Source organism: Oryzias latipes, chromosome 23 (genome assembly GCF_053564925.1).
Source record: "Oryzias latipes strain Hd-rR chromosome 23, Olatipes_Hd-rR_3.1".
In the NCBI taxonomy this organism is placed as follows: domain Eukaryota; kingdom Metazoa; phylum Chordata; class Actinopteri; order Beloniformes; family Adrianichthyidae; genus Oryzias; species Oryzias latipes.
The window spans coordinates 6,161,739-6,178,363 of NC_136259.1; the positions used below are offsets into that span (position 1 = coordinate 6,161,739).

The following is a 16,625-nucleotide window of genomic DNA, read 5'->3' on the forward strand; positions in this document are numbered from 1 at the left end:
CTGGGCTTTGCCTTCTCTTCATTCAGGGCTTCCGCGTGCAGCTCCAATAAACAAATATAGACTTTTGGGGACGGGGATTTCATGCAATTGGAATTAGACAACTGGGTGGAATTCATTATGCAGTGATTTAACAGCAGGTTGAGAGGTATTTTTTCCTCCAAAAGACAAGCCCCTCATAGGCTGCCCATGACGAGCAAGACGGGACTGAGGCTTACTAACAAGGAGGCTGCATCTGTTGCTGCCTAGACGTTTTAAACTGGGCTGCTTTGTTCTTATGTGGCAAAACCAAAAACGACAATATAATGAGGTTTTTTTAAGGTGGCATTGAAGTGCAAACCAAATCAACATATCTTTACGAAACCCAAAAACTTTTAACTACTCGATTTCATCAAAGAATGGGGAGTTTTAGGAGTCTCCCATTTCTTTTTTTACTTTCTACTGTGAAAAACTCCAAACTAAATGCAGGCTGGTCCACTGACCCGTTCTTCAGTCCGAGTTTGGCAACTTTTTATTATTTTTTATTTTTTGAGGATTGAGAAAGAAAGCTGCAAAAACTATAATGACGAAATGGAGTAAAGTGTTTCTACTTTAACTTCAACAAACTTGTTTTGCCAAGCATTCTTTAATACAAAAAAATCTAAGCAATTAATCAAAATATAATTTTTTCTTTAACAGCCAGTTATCATAATAAAAATTCATTAATATTCTGTATATCACCATGAACACTGACTATTGATTCAACAGTTGACACTATTTTTGTTGTTATTTTAGGCAATAAAACAATAATCAAGAATATAACAAAAGTGTGTTTTTAAGAGGTACATTTTATTCTTTTTTTTATATATATTCAGCTTTTAAATGTGTATATACTAAATGTGTGGGATAAATTATGCAAACGTAAGAATGAAGAGTGATTCTAGCCTTCATTATTCACATTTTACTTAAATATAAACTAAAAAAATGTTTTGGATGAGTTTGATATAGCGCCAAAAAGTTTCTTTAAATAATTCTGAAGCAAATCAATTCCCCGTAGAACAATATTTAGGGTAACTGCAGTACCTTTCCAAGTTTTTGTGGTGTGACTTTGCCACATAAGTTCTCACATATAAGCGCAAGTAGTCTGGAGGCAAAATTACCTTTAACTTTTGAAGAGGTCAAGCTATTCATTTGCCCAAGTCTGAATACTTATTAAGAAACCACCACATAAAAAACCGGAGAGCATAAGCAGGGACTGGGGATTCAAACACGCATACAAGTGGCTGAAGTCCATGAAAAGTTGTGCAGTGCAGAGGCAGGTTCCTGGAGGGCCTTCATATCCACTCACAGGCTTTATTTTTAACCTGATGAACACAGTGACGGGGATTAATGGACACACTGGAGCAATATCCATAATCATTGATCAAAATAATGATGATACTGTCAAAGATGGCAATGACAGACTTGCACAGTCACCATTAGAAAAATGAGGAGATAATGAGAAAAAAGAAACCCAGAAACATTAGGATTATGAGAAATGGGCTCTACTGGTAAGCTGAGGAGTGAAAAACTTTTTTGGGAAAAAAAAAATCTGTTTTTTTCATGTGAATTTATAACAATAGAAACCAACGACCAATGCATATGGGACACTTGCATTACCCTAACAACCATTTAAAAGAGCTATACAGATGTCCTTTGTTCCTCGCGGATGTTATGTTCTAAAAATAACCCGCGCTTGTCAAACAATACAAAGTAGTTAGCCTCACTTTTAACAATTAATCTAGGTGTTTTAAGGCTGAAAAACTCCTCACTAAACACTTAATCCACTTTTCTCAGACAGACATGAACATTTTCACACTTTTCTCTCTTGTTTAAACTCTCAAAGCATAAACCTTCATAGAAAAATCCAGTATTATTAAATGAAAACGAAAATCTGTTCCCAATCCAAGATTTGGGAACATTTGGCAAACTGAAAGCATTCTGTACTGAACAGGAGCCTGAAGAAGATTGATTGACAATAGTCTTCGGCCAATCAGGATGCACAATACGATGTACTGTTTTTAATAAAAAAGGCATTCAAATCTGCCCTAAAATCACGCTTAACTGTGGTGTCGTAAAAGATAAATGGTGATAAAGCTAGAGATCACTGTACAGTGGTCTCTTGCTATATCGTGGTTCACCTTCTGCGGTCTTGCTGTGTCATGTATCGTATCCAGCGCCAATCTGCATGTTTTTTTTTATTGTGTTCTGCATCCTGATTGGCTGAAGACAATCTTCTCCCCACCATGTCTACTGTACAGGATGCGTTCAGTTTGCCAATTCTACGTACATAAATCTTTAAAAGCGATCAGATTTCATTCTGTAAGACTGGAAGCATTTTTCTAATGCAAAGTCTTGAACTTTGAGAGCTTGAACAAGAGAGAAAAGCTCATGTCTGTCTGAGAAAAGTTTATAAAGTTTATAAACTATACAGTGAGTGAATAATTTCTTCATGAATTTCACCTCAAGAACTATTCTTGGAATGTAACTCCCACGAAAAACGAGGGAACCCTGTACATAAAAAGCTAAATATTTGCCTAAAAGTGCAAAAGGGGCCAACTAACCAGGGAATATAGACTTTAAGATACAAAGTAGCAGAGTGATAACCTGTATAAAGTTTGGATGAAATAGTTTTTGAAACTCATCCATTGATAACATACACAGCCTATAATTAAGCAAATGACCAATTAACTAAAAACCTTTTAGTGAAATTTGTTACCAAACAATAACAAGAACCCTAAATTTAACTTTAAACTCCTAAAATAATCAAGATTTAAAAAAAAAATAAGAGCCCAGTTTAGCAGGAGGAACTGGACATCCAGTATACACATAATGTAAAAACCCAGACACACACCAAATTGGACTTGTAACTGCCCTATTTCTAGCACATCAACAACTGTTGAGAGCGTACATCTGTGGTTGAATAAAACATGGTATTTCCCTACACACGCTGTCACACACATCACAGGGGAAACTAGGGGGTGAGTGCTTCCTGACTGTCTAAGCAGCATCCCAATTTGGTCCCAGCGACTAGTAGCTGACAGCCTCAAATATCTTGGGAGCATTTTTAAAAGGCCAGTGTTTGATGGATTCATGAAGAACACACAAATATAATTGCCATTTGTCACAGAGTCTTCAGTGGCTGGGCCACACTGGGACCACGCAGCACAGTGTCTAGAGAGCTTGAAGCTGCACTGGAGATGTGCAAGAGATCGCTCTCTATGTAAAACTGAGTATACTGTATAAACACCACAGTTTTTGTAATAGAAAATGGGTCCTGCAGGAGGGAACTGACAATTGCACCCAAAAGACAAGAGGAAAGACGATGAGGCCCACCGCACGTCACGCTTACACTTACACACACCAGGAGAGTATATGCATACATGCATGTCAAGTGAAACAAAGCTGTATAAACAAGAAGTTTAAAAAGCCAAGAATGTGGAAAATATACCACAAAGGTCAACTGGGGCAAAAAGCGAGATTCTCATTTGCACACCCCTACATCAAGAGTTGCAGGTAAGGTGTAGACTAGATCCAACGCCTGCACAGGCTTCTGAAAGCGTGGCCCTTTTTAATATTAATGCCCCCGAGACGCAAAGAAAACAGGGGAAGAGGAAGGGAAAGGTGTTTGTTCAGGCTTATTAGAATGCCCATCATAGACAACATACAGTTATTCAAATGTCACATCACTCCCTCCAAATAAAACACCACAATCCAGATCGTGTAGTCATCTCCTAATAGTCATTATTACACAATGCTATGGGTTTGGGTGTTAGCACAGAATGGAATATGTGTGCAGATATCCATGAGCTTCCTTCAGAAAGTGAGGAACGACATCGAGGAAGCTGGATCTGCAAACTCCTCCCGTGTTTTGTTTATCTTACTGTACCCCGTAGTGAAAAAAAAACATGTACATTTTCCGCCTGACTGGCCATGTACCTGCATGATTGAAATGCTAATTTGCAAATATGCAATGACCCCAGCCAGACTCCCCATACTATCACCCCACCCGCCCCACCGCACTGCCAAAAACAGCCTGAGGTATGATCTCTCCGCCTAACAAACAGAACAGCCTCCACTTTTCAATCCAAAGGGATCTATTTTCTCATTAGAAATTATACATCCTCCCCGTCCGTATTTATAGACGCAAAACCAGGGGACTTACACAGCACTGAGACCGAGGGGGGAGACACACATACACACAGAGGAAAATAGCACAATGAATGTTATTACAAAAGGGCTCTGATTGAAATTTTCCTTGGGCGTATCAAAGCCTCGTTTACCGCCTGACCTTCTAAACTCCAACACAAGGACTTTCTTTATTTTCTGGAAGAACTAGTTAGCAGCAAAAGTCGCTCAAAGCTCAGCATTGAAGAATTACACCAGAGAAGAAGAAAAAAAAGAACATAATCAACAGGAGATTAATATCAACGTATGCAGATATCTGTGTGGCAAAAAGAGCGGTGAACTGTCATCCGGGCAAAGCAAGACCTGGCATTTGATGAGAAAATTAAGCAGTGTTGGAATGTGGGTGCCACGCAAAGTTTGCGGCGTTTACACAGGCTGGACGGCGACCTGACACCGGCTGACATAAATGTCACTTGTTCCAACAGATAATAAAGGAAATGGCGACACTCTGGACATGGCGCAGCCATCTCAGCTCTGTCAGTTTGTCCACGAGCACACACGCCTTCGTATTTATCCACGATAGAACGCCCGCCGACATGCTGCTGATGATGATGATGACTGCTCAAGAACAGTAAATTACCTGTTCGGATATTGGATCCTCATCAGCAGATGCAGTGTGTGCGAGTCTGTGTGAGTCTGTGTGTGTGCGTGAGTCTGTGTGCGAGTCTGTGTGTGTGCGTGAGTCTGTGTGTGTCTCTGCAGCAGAACTTTATTCACAGTCTTCTGTCAAAACTGATCATTTGGCAGCATCTCATTTAAACAAAAAAAGAACATTTTTGTAACACACATCGCTAGAAGAAAAAGAAAAGTATATATTTAACCCTACTCCCTTTTTTTCCCCCATTTTTAAATATTTCGAGATGTTTTATGTCTTTATTTCACCAAGTGGTGCTCAATACTCATGTTGCTTTAAGTGATATATAAACTATAATAAAATATATAATTTTTCATCTGTTCTTGCAAAAAGTAAATACAAGCTATTTTGTGTTGTTTTGCTGTTTTCTTTCATTTGCCTTTTTTCCTATAAACTGAAAATAAACATCTTTTTAACCCTTTAAGACCTTCCGCTCCAGCGTTGACATTGTTTTGACTACTGTAACTTAGCAACCAGTTATGCAAATTACGTAATTCCAGCGGATTCTGCTGCGGAGAAAAGTGGCTTTGCACCACTTTACGCAATTAACGCAAGTTACGTGTTGCAGGACAGCGCAAAGCCGATTTGAAAAGCCGCTTTTCTCCACGTCAGAATTCGCTGATTCACATCAATCGTGTAAATAAAGGTGTAATTATTAATTTTTTTAAATGAATAGAACGATAGAAAAGATTTTTTTCTTTGCGTAAACCTTTTCTTGTGACTTTATTCTGTGAACATGATCTTTAACGTGCTGGTCATGTGACTTAAGGGACACCTCCTCCATCCTCAAAGACAACAATAAGTCAGAGATTTAGCGTTTCTAAATTCAAAAACAACCTTTATGGAAACAGTTCTGCATAATGACATGAAACAGCAGCCTCTTCAAAAGGCAAGAGTTTGATTTGACAAAATGAACCTCTCTGCACACGAGGTACGGTTTGTTTGGGGAAGCGGTAGAACAGTAGCATGAGGAGTCATCAATTATTCTTTGATTTCTTTTTAAAAAAAAAGGTTAATTAGCATTTAAAAATCACTGACTCCTAATGAAACGCCATAATCTCTCACTAGAATCCTAGCGAGGAGGGAAGTCATCCTGACTCGCATTACCTCACACATCCACGTCCCAAAGGCCTTTGCTGCAGAAGTCTCAGGTCTTCTAGCGTGGAATGTGGCGTTAATTTGAGCCTCGAGGACATCAGAACTCTACATGTTTATTTCCTACATTTTATTGAGTCTGTTTCCACTTAAACTTCTATATAAACCATGTGCTCTCTGCCATCTGACTCTTCCCCCCCACAGGTGAACCTGTAGCCTGAAAAGGGCTGGAAGCACGTCAGAGAGCACATTTTGCTCAGATTTAGACTTTGCACCTTTAGACGCCCCAACTTTGAGGAAGTTTAATTAGGATGTGACTCAGAAGGCCTGAGGAAGCTGCCAGGCTTCATAATAATATTCCTTTTTTTTTTAAACCTGCTTCCACTCCTCTCCTTACTGACAAAACAAAAACACAGCAACAGAGCCGGAGTGAACAAGGGAGGGGAGGCGGGGGGGAATGGAAGGAGGAGGGACAAGGGGCATTTTCAGTTACACCGATGACTCAAATATTCCGGGCGCCTCAAACGTCCAACCACAAGAAGCCCGCCCGTTTTAAATTTAAGTGCAGGCGCGCAGAGGTGCACATGCGCATTGTTGTGTTCATGTTCAGGGAGCTCAGTGATCCTCACTCTGCAGACGGAGATGAGGATGCAACTGCAGAGCTACCCCAAGCCAAAACGCAGCAGAGGTCTGCTCCAGGTCAGAGGGAGGATAGGCAGTCCATCAAAATACCCCCCCCAACATCCAGTTCCTTTACTTGCTCAGTATCAATCTCAGCATTAACCCTCTGCTAATGGGACAGCTGTGGGTCAGCGCCTCGCGTCTTCGGGATGCCAATCAACGCCTTAAGCTGAGAGATCAGCCTTCGGGACAGAGGTGCTCGTCTGCCTCTGAGTGGCTTTTAAAACACAGAGACGCCTGTATTGATTTTAGCTCCAGCCCGCGAGAGAGGAGTGTGTGTTTATGAGAGTGTGGAGGTGGTGGTGGTTGAGTCTGCAGTGATATCCATGAGTCTGGATGGGAGCGTCTGGATGGGAGCCAGCTTGTCGTCCCCGGTCACCCTCCACTGATCTGGGGAAGGTGGGGGGGGGGGGGGGGGTGCAGAATGACCTACAGCGAGGCGCTGAACCTGCAAACACGAGGGGGCCAAGGAGTTGGAAGCTCGAGGGGTTCAGAGCTGGCGGGGGCAACATCAGCAGAGATCTGGTAATAGAAAAACGGTTTTAACCTTAATGTTGGTGCCAAAACCCTGTTAGGGGCCAAGTAATCCCCACTGCGCCTCTGTCATTTGAACTAGTTGATCTTTTTTCTCCTGTGAAAAGCAATGATGCCGCCATATGTGGCTCTGGTCGGCGTGGTCCCCATATGTCACTTGAGCTCCACGGCACTGTTTCTGTTTCAATTTTGGTCGTTTTCTAATTCTTTAATTACCGTATTTTCCACACGATAAGGCGCACGTAAAGACTTCAATTTTTGTCAAAAAACGAGTGTGCCTTAAAATCCAGAGTGCCATCACAGCAGACGACACAACAGAGGGCTGAACTTTAGGAAACTAGAATGTGAAGGGATTTGACATTCATTCTTGTTTGCGTCTTTGTACACATACTTCATTTAAACTTGGTTATCTGGCAAGACATCCAAGGAATCAGGGAAAACTTCACCTGCACTGTTCAGTACCACTGGTTGAAGTTTTGGCTAAAGATGTCCTGGATTCACTCCAGTCAATGAATCAGATCGTTCAAAATGAACCAATATCAACTATGAATCGTATAGTCACCCAGAAATTATGATATGAATCAAATCATTTTTTTTTTTTTTTTTATAACTTTTTATTTTTCGTTTTGCACTTTTAGATTACAATCAAATCAAAATAGGAGAACATAATCAAATAAAGAAATATAATAGAATAAAAAAAAAATAAAAAAATAAAGCAAACAAGCAAAGTCGAACAGGTGGGGTAAAACAAAAGTTAGTTTTGAGTTTGAAGATCTGAGCGGGGTGCATATTGCCTCCATTTCCTCCAGTGGAGTTGAAATTTATCAGCTTTCAAGCGTAAGTGAAATGTCATTTTTTCCATAGAACAGATCTCTTCCATAATGCCTGTCCATTGATCCAGTCTTGGTGGTTCACTTTTAAGCCAATTTCTTGTTATGGCTTTTTTGCAGGCCATGATCATGACTTTCAAAAGGTACTCGTCCCCTGTTTGAGTCACTCCTGTTGGGAACAGTCCTAGGAATAGTATCCGTGGGTCAGCGGGTATTCCATACCCTAGTATTTCAAATCATTTTTTTAAATGAATCAATACACCTCTTCGCCTTATAGTCTGAAAAATATGGTTAAGTAAGATATTTGCATATCTGCAGCATAAAAAAACAGAAACTAAAATCCATTATCCGTGTATGCTTCCTTATATCCAACGTGCATTTGAAAGACCACAAACCATGAGTGGAGATATGCATATCTAATCATCTGGCTCAAGTATTTTTGAATATCTTTAAAAAAAAATTAATAGTGAACGGTCTTGGGCACTAAAATATGCTAATTAGCACACTTGAAATTTCCCATATGAAATCTATCTGCACCAAGACAATGAAAAAATAATTACAACAGAGGTAGAATTACAATGGCCATTTTAATCAACCTCTACACTAGCATTTCACCCTATTTATACAGTGTTTGATTCCATGACCCACTGCTAAGTAATCACTTGAAAATTATGCCTCGGTTTATAATAGGTCTGGGCGCAGACACATTATTTCTGCAGAGACAAGGGCTCGGAGGATTAAAGACACCAAGCTTGCAAAACAACAATCAGCATTCAGTTTTAGTAACAAGAGAAGATGGAGAGAGAAACTAAAGTGGCAGAAGGTTAAGAAGTCTCATAGCACTTTAGAAGATGGAATGATAACTCAGCACCTGGATCAGTTTGATATTCTGGCTCTGATATGGCACCTTTCTTTAGGGCTGTAGATCATCACTTAGGTAGCGATCTGATTCCTGAATTAACGATTTGCAGATAAAAACACGATGCTTACTGTAGAATATGTTTCAAGGACAGATTTACTAATGGAGAGCAGATTGACAGAAAAAAAGCACTTTTCTTAATTCAGCTTCCAGTTGATTCGTTTTTTCATGAAATCATAACATAAACAGCCATAAACATGATCATGTTTTGGATTCTTGCCATTGACCGTAAAGATGCAGCGCTCTCATGAGGCACTTCTTAACAAGTTCCATATTATATGTAGAAAACGCAGTTTTTATAACTATTCTATGAACTCATTTTGTTGCATTTATCCGCCACGTCTTAAAGTCCACCGCATGAAAATATTGTCTGACTTTAAACCGGTCTGTGATCACATGTGGGCGACACGCGGAACAGCTCATTAGCATAGCGATGAATCGTCCAGCCCCATCAACTATATTTATAAAGATCGCAAATTCATATTCGTGCTCAATTTTTCAAAAACACATCGCGGATATCCAAGTATTCACCCTACACATTACGGTTTTGAAGCTCCTGCATTTTGTTTTTCCTTTGCAAGTTTTTTAGCATTACAGGATAGAATCCTTTGTAGATTTACGTCATGCTTTCAATTTTCAAAGGTAGATGAAAAGGACGTGACAGAGTTCCATTAAAGAATCCCTCAGCTACTTTTTATCATGGGGTCACAAAATTCACTTCTCAAAAGGTCAATTTCTGGGAACAAATCAGAGACTCACACAAAAGCCAATCAAAATTCTTCATTTAAAAAAAAACGTCACATTCGTTGTACTTCGTTTCAATGAGGTGATAAATAGAAGCCAGTAAGGTCATCTTTATCCAGCAGTGCAGCATTAGGGGAGCATATGACAGTCTAGTGAATAATGTGATGATTAAACTCCTAACAGTGGAGAAGGCTGGAGAGGAATAGACCTGTTTGCAGGAGATATGAGCTACTTGAAGACCAGAACAGTCTCTAGTGGAATGTCTGGTCGGCTTCCGCCAAGAATAGCTCAGCAGCAGATATTTTGTTGGAAGCTAAAAACTTTATTCAATAAATTTGTCACTTTTCAAGTGATACTTTCTGCAGCTCTAAGGCAATCCTGTGTATACTGCACTTTAATGCACAACCGTTTTTTTGGTTCGCATTTTAGGGATTAAACTGGCAGCTTCATGACTGAAACACAATCGGTGGCGTTATCAGAGCATCACAAAGAGTTTCCTCCTGTTGAGAGAATTCACTATCCACAAACTAAACATAAGGCCAGACATAAGGGGAGGGAGCTCTGGATTGCCCCTAGCAGCACAAAGATTAGTGCCCTCAACACATACAAAGTACAGTGAGAGTGTGTGTCATAAACAGGGTAACTTAAGCAGTAATTATTCAAGTACAGACGCAGGAGCATAACAACTTCCTCGAGCATCATAAAAGAACAGTTCGGGCATTCTGCCTTTGTCCTAACAGAGGAGGCAGCGTGCATTTCCCGCTGCAAAAATTCCCTCGCAGGCGGCTGGCTGTGTGTTTGTGTGTTCAGCTGAAGAGGGAAAGACATCAAATACCATGCAAAGCTGTTGTCACAGGGGCTTATTTTCTCGAATCAAAGAATGCGTCTGAACAGAAGCTGCCAAGCTAGAAAATAATAAAAAAATGAAAGAAAAAAAAAACCTCTTGGCAGAAAATAGTTTTTTTCTTTTAGATCTGTGTTTTCCCCCTCTTCCTTTAAGTCTCCCCTTCATAGTACAACCAGTAAACAAGCCTCTGGTAAGTCATCATGCCTGATACAAAACACATATCATGGAAGGGGGAAAAAACACCTCGGGTAAGGTTTTTATGTACGTTTCTGTGACAAATTTGGATTACAGGTGAGCATGCAGCCCCATCTATAATATAATTGAATAACATCACAACAGCTGTAACGGCTCCAATGGATAACATCTCCCTTCCAACTATTTTATCGCTTGTTGCACAGACTATTTACCTGTTTATCAATGACATTTAACCAACATGCTGCCTTAATATCTACATTTAGCATTAGTCTAACAAGATGTCTGGCCAGTCATCTAAAATAAAATAAAAATCCTGAATTACTTGAGGACAGGTTTTCCACCTCTACTCCCATACTTAACTAAAACTCAGTCCAGATCAAGCCCCCATCTTTGCTCCCATTCACGTAGTCATTTCCCATTTAGGGTTGGCTGTAGGGGACATGTACTGATAAAAGCGATACACTTCTGACACATTATTGAGTCAGAGGCAGCAGACATGTCTAAAATTTACAACCCAGAACTTTTTAAACTCAACTGTAAATAGTGTACTGTAAGCACTTGGCTCCAATATTTCAATTTTAAACCTTCTAACACTGAAGTCGTTGCCAGTAAAACCAAAATAACACAAGCTCTTTAAATTACCGCAACTCTTTGACTGGATTCTGACGCTGAAAAAAAGCCACAGAAAAGCACATCAGCTTAGGGGCGAAAGGTATCGACGGCCCAAATCTGTTGGATTTTCACTGGAGATAGAAGGGTTAAATAGGCACCGATCAAAAATCCAAAAGGTTGAACCATGAACAGCACTCATTAAACAATATTAATCAAAAGTATTAGAGTACCGGTACATTACATGTTAACTACATAGCCTGTATGACTAAATTTTAATCCAAACTGTAGTGAATGTCACCTTTCAAATCAATTACAATAGTTTTTGCATGTTACATTAGCTCCAGCTACAACTAAAGAGCCCGTTAAGCTAAGAAGTGATAACAATTAGAGTGAGATGAAAACAGCATAACTGAACAATAAGTGAGGCTCTAATCTAGAAAAGGTTTGTGTTGCTTGGCACAAGGATGTTAATCAAATGTTTGGTCCAAAAACCCCAGTCAAGAAGAACTAAAAAGGAAAAGGAAAAAGACTTTCCTTTTCTGAGATAAAGGCTACGCCTTCATCAAAAAAAACAAACCAAAGAAGACTGCAAATGACCGTTTCACACATCATCTCAGAACATTACACTCCCACCTGACACTAAAGACAGTCAGAGGTCAAAAATGCTTTGTGGAGCCTGCATATCTTTTGTAAATAGATAGTGTTAATAGAGTCCTAATAATCAGTCTGGAAGGAGAGTCGATGCCAGAATCGCACACAGGATTTCCCCATTTTCGGAAATGGCTTTGGATGGAGACTCAAACAAGTAACCATGAGCCAAGTTTCAGTCCTTGTGGCGGATTTTGAGTACATGCATGTTAATCGGACATATGAGCCTAGTTTTGAAGTTGGCTCTAGCTGACCGTGACCAAATCAAAAGTCACAACAATAGCCTTTTTCTATTAAAAAAAAGGGTGCAAAAGTAATCACACTAGAATTAACATCAGCCATCTGACTGTATTAACTATTTCTGAATTGATTGAACAGCTAATTGTTGTTTCTCATGAGAAGAAACCCCAGCTTTTAGACTTACTTTGTACAGGCGTGGAATTGTTGGACTTCTCCTCCGTCACGTGACCTTGTCCTTCAGTGAAGGGTTTCCGGCTAGACGACGTTGATCCTGGTGACTCATCGTCACAAGCATCTAAGGTGATAAACATTCAACCGTCAACAAGTGAGAAAAAGCAGGAAAAGGGCAACAAACTAGTGGTGAGGAAACATTAAAAAACACAGTCGGATCTATGCTAATAAACACCAAGTTTTATCTAAATGAATGTGTTCGCAGCTCTAGAAACAGAAACCACTGCAGGGTTAGAAGAGGAACAACTGGATGAGACTCAGCCTGCAGAGCTTTTTTTTTTTTTTCCTAGAAAAAACAAACCGCTGGCAGACTCCACAATACGGAGGGGCGGTTCAGGTGTGGGCCTCTGCCAGAGCTCTGGATCTCATTTTCTCTCCTTGTTGCTCCTGGGTACGCGCTACCTGCCAAGCTTTTTACTGCCATAAAAGCCCCCATTCAACGAAATTGGAAAAAACATGCGGGGGAAAAAAAAAAAAAAAAAACATCCAGCCCTCGATAGCCGTACAAAGATATACCTTACACTCATCTCTGGAAGCGGTTGCTTTCTTGGTTGCAGGCTTGTTTTACTTCACATACACTATTGCTTTGTTCTGCAAGGAACTGTCCACAAGGACTAGATTCATGAAGTGTGTTGCCTTAAGTCTTTTCAAACCGTGGAGGTTTTTTTTTTTTTTTTTCGCTGAATCATGCCGCTGAGCGTGCAAAAAGCTCAAATAAATAAATATAACTTGACAACTACCTTTAAAGGGGCGGAGATTTCACTGTAAATCACCTCTGCTTGAAAGTAATGAAGGACGAGCTACCAGCCTGCAACTTGTGGGGGCGACGCACCACCAACACATTTTTAGTGGCTACAGTCGGAATGGAAACGGCTCATCTTCACAACAAACAACAGAAAAAAGGGTCAAGAGCACAGAGGCTCCCAACGACTGCATGCGATTGAAATGATATCAATCCAGTCACCATTTTTTGCACTACCAGACGTCGTCAGCAAACAGTGATTGGTCCACCAGTCTCACCAATCAGGATTAAGCTTGTTGGATGTCCACACCCCTACCATTTGAAACCAGGCTTTGGAGAGTCTGCCAGTCAAACGTTTTGAACGCTCAATGCGTCCTTTTATGAAGGCATCTGATTGGTCAGTTTATAACTACTGATAAAAATAGGATTATCCAGAATAAGTTAAAAAAAGGTAGCTGAGCAAGAATCTTTATTCGGACAAAGTTAATGACTGAGTAATTGCTGTTTATTTCTCAAAAGAAGTCTGGGATTTCAGCTTCTAGGAGACGGCGGGTACTTCCTGTTTGGAATGTTTTATCCAGTCAATGGCTGCTCTCAACGTCCAGAAATCCAGCCACTCCAGTGATGGCTTTCTCTGTCCTACTTTCGTTTTTTTGACAGTGCCATAATGATGCTCACTTAAACTGGGATGCTGAACGGTTCATTGCCTGTTTGAAGGGGGTGGACTGAAGAAAAGGGTGGATGGGTATGCCTATTTTACATGTGATAATCTTGGAGGCAACTAGAAAGTTAATTAAAAACTATAATTGGCTGTGGTTGCTGTTAATTGTCGCCATGGCATTTCTTTAGACTTTACTAAAGCAGAAGAAAAGCACAAACACTATCAAAAAAGGAAGGGATTCTTCAAAGATGTCTGATAAATATGCTAAGCATTTATTAAAGACCCACTCTGATGAAAATTGTGTGTTTTTTTTGAGTGTTTAACATGTTCTTGTGGCATTTTTCTAATGATGGAGGACATATTTAAGAGCTTAAAATTGTGTTTGAGTATTTCTTTGTTCAAATTGTTGTGAATCAGGAGGAGACGAAAAAATGACGTTTGAAGAAGATCATATTTATGAGGTAGAAAATACGCAGGGCGGGCTACAAGCTCCATGGATATTTCTAATATTGCTCGCCAATTTTGTTGCACTGATAATGTCAGTTTGGGGGCGTGAGGGGCTGTAAGCTAGCGCGAAGGCAATGTAAACATTAACAGTAAATGAGAACTGAACTGAGTGACCGTTCTCTCTGCGCGTTCCAAACAGGAAGTACCCGATGGCCCCAAAAAGCTACAATTCCATTGACTTCTATTGAGAAATAAACAGCTAGTTGTTATTATATTCATCAGAATAACCACTCTTGGTCTGATAGCTTTTATTAACATGTCCTTTCTAATCCTAATTTTTTTTCCCCATGATCTTTTTATTGTAGTTCAAGTTATTCAAATTAGAAACTGACCAATCAGAGGCCTCAATAAAGGCAGGTGGCCTTGCGACGGATTCTTCAAAGCCTGCTTTCAGTAGAAGTGGTGAGGCCTTCTAACAACCTCGCTCCTGATTGGAAAGTGGTTGCTCCAGAAATATAGACTCAGACCAACTCTGACCAATCATAGTGTAGTGAGAACGTGTGGTCCCAACTGTTGGAACCGAAAGCAAGGCATTTTTTATTGGTGACGTCACACACGATCCAGCCAGTTATATTACAGTCAATGCATGTGGAAAGGAACACTGGAACAATGTGTGCCTTTTTGTTTGATAATTAATCCCTTCCTCTAAGAAAATTTTGTTTTGTAAATATTATTTTTTTGTATTCTTTTCACATATTTTAAGCTATTTTATTTTCTAGTCAGCAAGCTTTATTTTTTATATGTTTCTGCTATGTCTATTACTATGTGTAATTGAATACGATTGGGATGATAACATTGGTTACTGCGGCTGATGTCCTATTTGATTCCTTGATGTTGTGTTTTGTACTTTAATATTCTGTTCAATAAAGCTGGAGAGAAAAAATAAAAAATACAGTCATGTAAACAGAGAGCTCTCAGTGACGTAAAGGGGAAGCCAACGGTCCACAACTCAGAGGCAAAAACTGCTGCCCTGCAGAAAATATATCCTACGAAAAAATGACATTTTTTTATGATGTCGGCAAAAAGGCACAACGGTAATAAAATAAACCCATTGGGAAAACGTATACAATAGATCAAAAGATGATTGCAGTGGGACTTTAACACTTGTGCCAACTTCTTTTATATTTCAGAGGGGACAACTCAACAAAAAAAAAAAAACGGATAGCCTAAATTGACAATAAAAAGTTTGAGACAGCAACAGGTATAAAAAAAAGTTACCCAGCTGAAGACAAGTCACACCTACACAAGTTGTCCCCCTAAATTGACCCCGTTTTAGTGTTTTTCTTACCGTGTGAGACTGACAACAGGGGAGTCTTCTCTTGTCCTGGGCCCCCTGTCGTCCCCTCGGGCCCCTCAGTAGGAAGGCCAGTCTTCGTGGACATGAGACAGTCGTCCTCTTGGATAGAAGATAAAGGAGGGGAAAAAAGCCAACAAGAGAGGTTCCTCCCTTTTCCTCAAGTGCTGTGAAAACCAACGTCTCGTTACTAACACAGGCGCGTGCGACAAACAACGAGGAGAAAAGAAGTTTCACTAATTCAGACTGGAGGGGGAAAAAAGTGACGTCCTCAAACGCATCATGATAGTGGAAATTTCCTCTCCCACGCTTTGACATAAAACTCCGCGTGCGGGTCGTTTGTTCGAGCTGCCGTTTACAAAAATGCCTTCGAGGCTCTCTTTTCCATTAATTCCCGTTTTAGTTTACAAACCAAACTTACCTTTCTACCATGACAACTCCCCTTTCCTTCAAATCTGCCCAGCTCCCATCCTCCCTCCCTGCCTGCCTGCTTGAGTTCAGCCCTTTCCTCTCAGGCGAAAAAAATGAAAAGAGCTTCAAAAAGTTTTTCCTGAAACTTTGCGCGGCAGAATTTTGGGCTGTCCACTTCGGTCCTGTTGGTTTCTTTTCTTTTCTTTTTTTTTTTATTTGGCTCTGGCGACGCCTTCGACGGTGGCTGACAGTAGTTTGCGGAGTTGTGCCTAAAATCTTTTCATCATATCCGGATTCCTGAACAGACTGACGGCAGCCAGTGAAAACACTCCGCTTTGCTCTGCTTTGCTTTGCTTTGCTTGGCGGTTGGGAGGATGAAAGCTCTCCCTATATGTTCACTAAATAAAGTAGAAAAGGACAATTGTATTGATTAAAAAAAAGCTTTCTTTATTTCCTTATTTTTTAAATATAAACAACAAAATGTCAACATATTTATGTCATAAACAATATATATATATTGTAAAATATTACCTAGTTTTTGTTTGCTTGCTTGTTTGTTTGTTTTAATCGAAGGAAATTGTGATTGGGCACTAAACG

General features: G+C 40.0%; 1 protein-coding gene across 12 annotated transcripts in view; it reads right to left on the reverse strand.

Moving 5' to 3' along the window:
* Nucleotides 1–16,311, reverse strand: part of mdfic (MyoD family inhibitor domain containing) — a 226,433-nt gene extending 210,122 nt beyond the window's left edge. For 5 of the 12 annotated variants that reach the window (XM_078941502.1, XM_078941496.1, XM_023952127.2 and 2 more), the window contains exons 1-3: nt 16,039–16,310; nt 15,612–15,784; nt 12,367–12,477 (exon numbers count right to left, since the gene is read on the reverse strand). In XM_078941502.1, coding sequence (XP_078797628.1) covers nt 12,367–12,477; nt 15,612–15,705 — 205 coding nt within the window. In that variant the 5' untranslated portion in view covers nt 15,706–15,784; nt 16,039–16,310. Of the gene's footprint in view, nt 1–12,366; nt 12,478–15,611; nt 15,920–16,038 lie in introns of those variants that run through there. The other 7 variants (XR_013653436.1, XM_023952123.2, XM_078941498.1 and 4 more) reach the window with 5 other exon arrangements.
* Nucleotides 16,312–16,625: the final 314 nt, after the last annotated feature.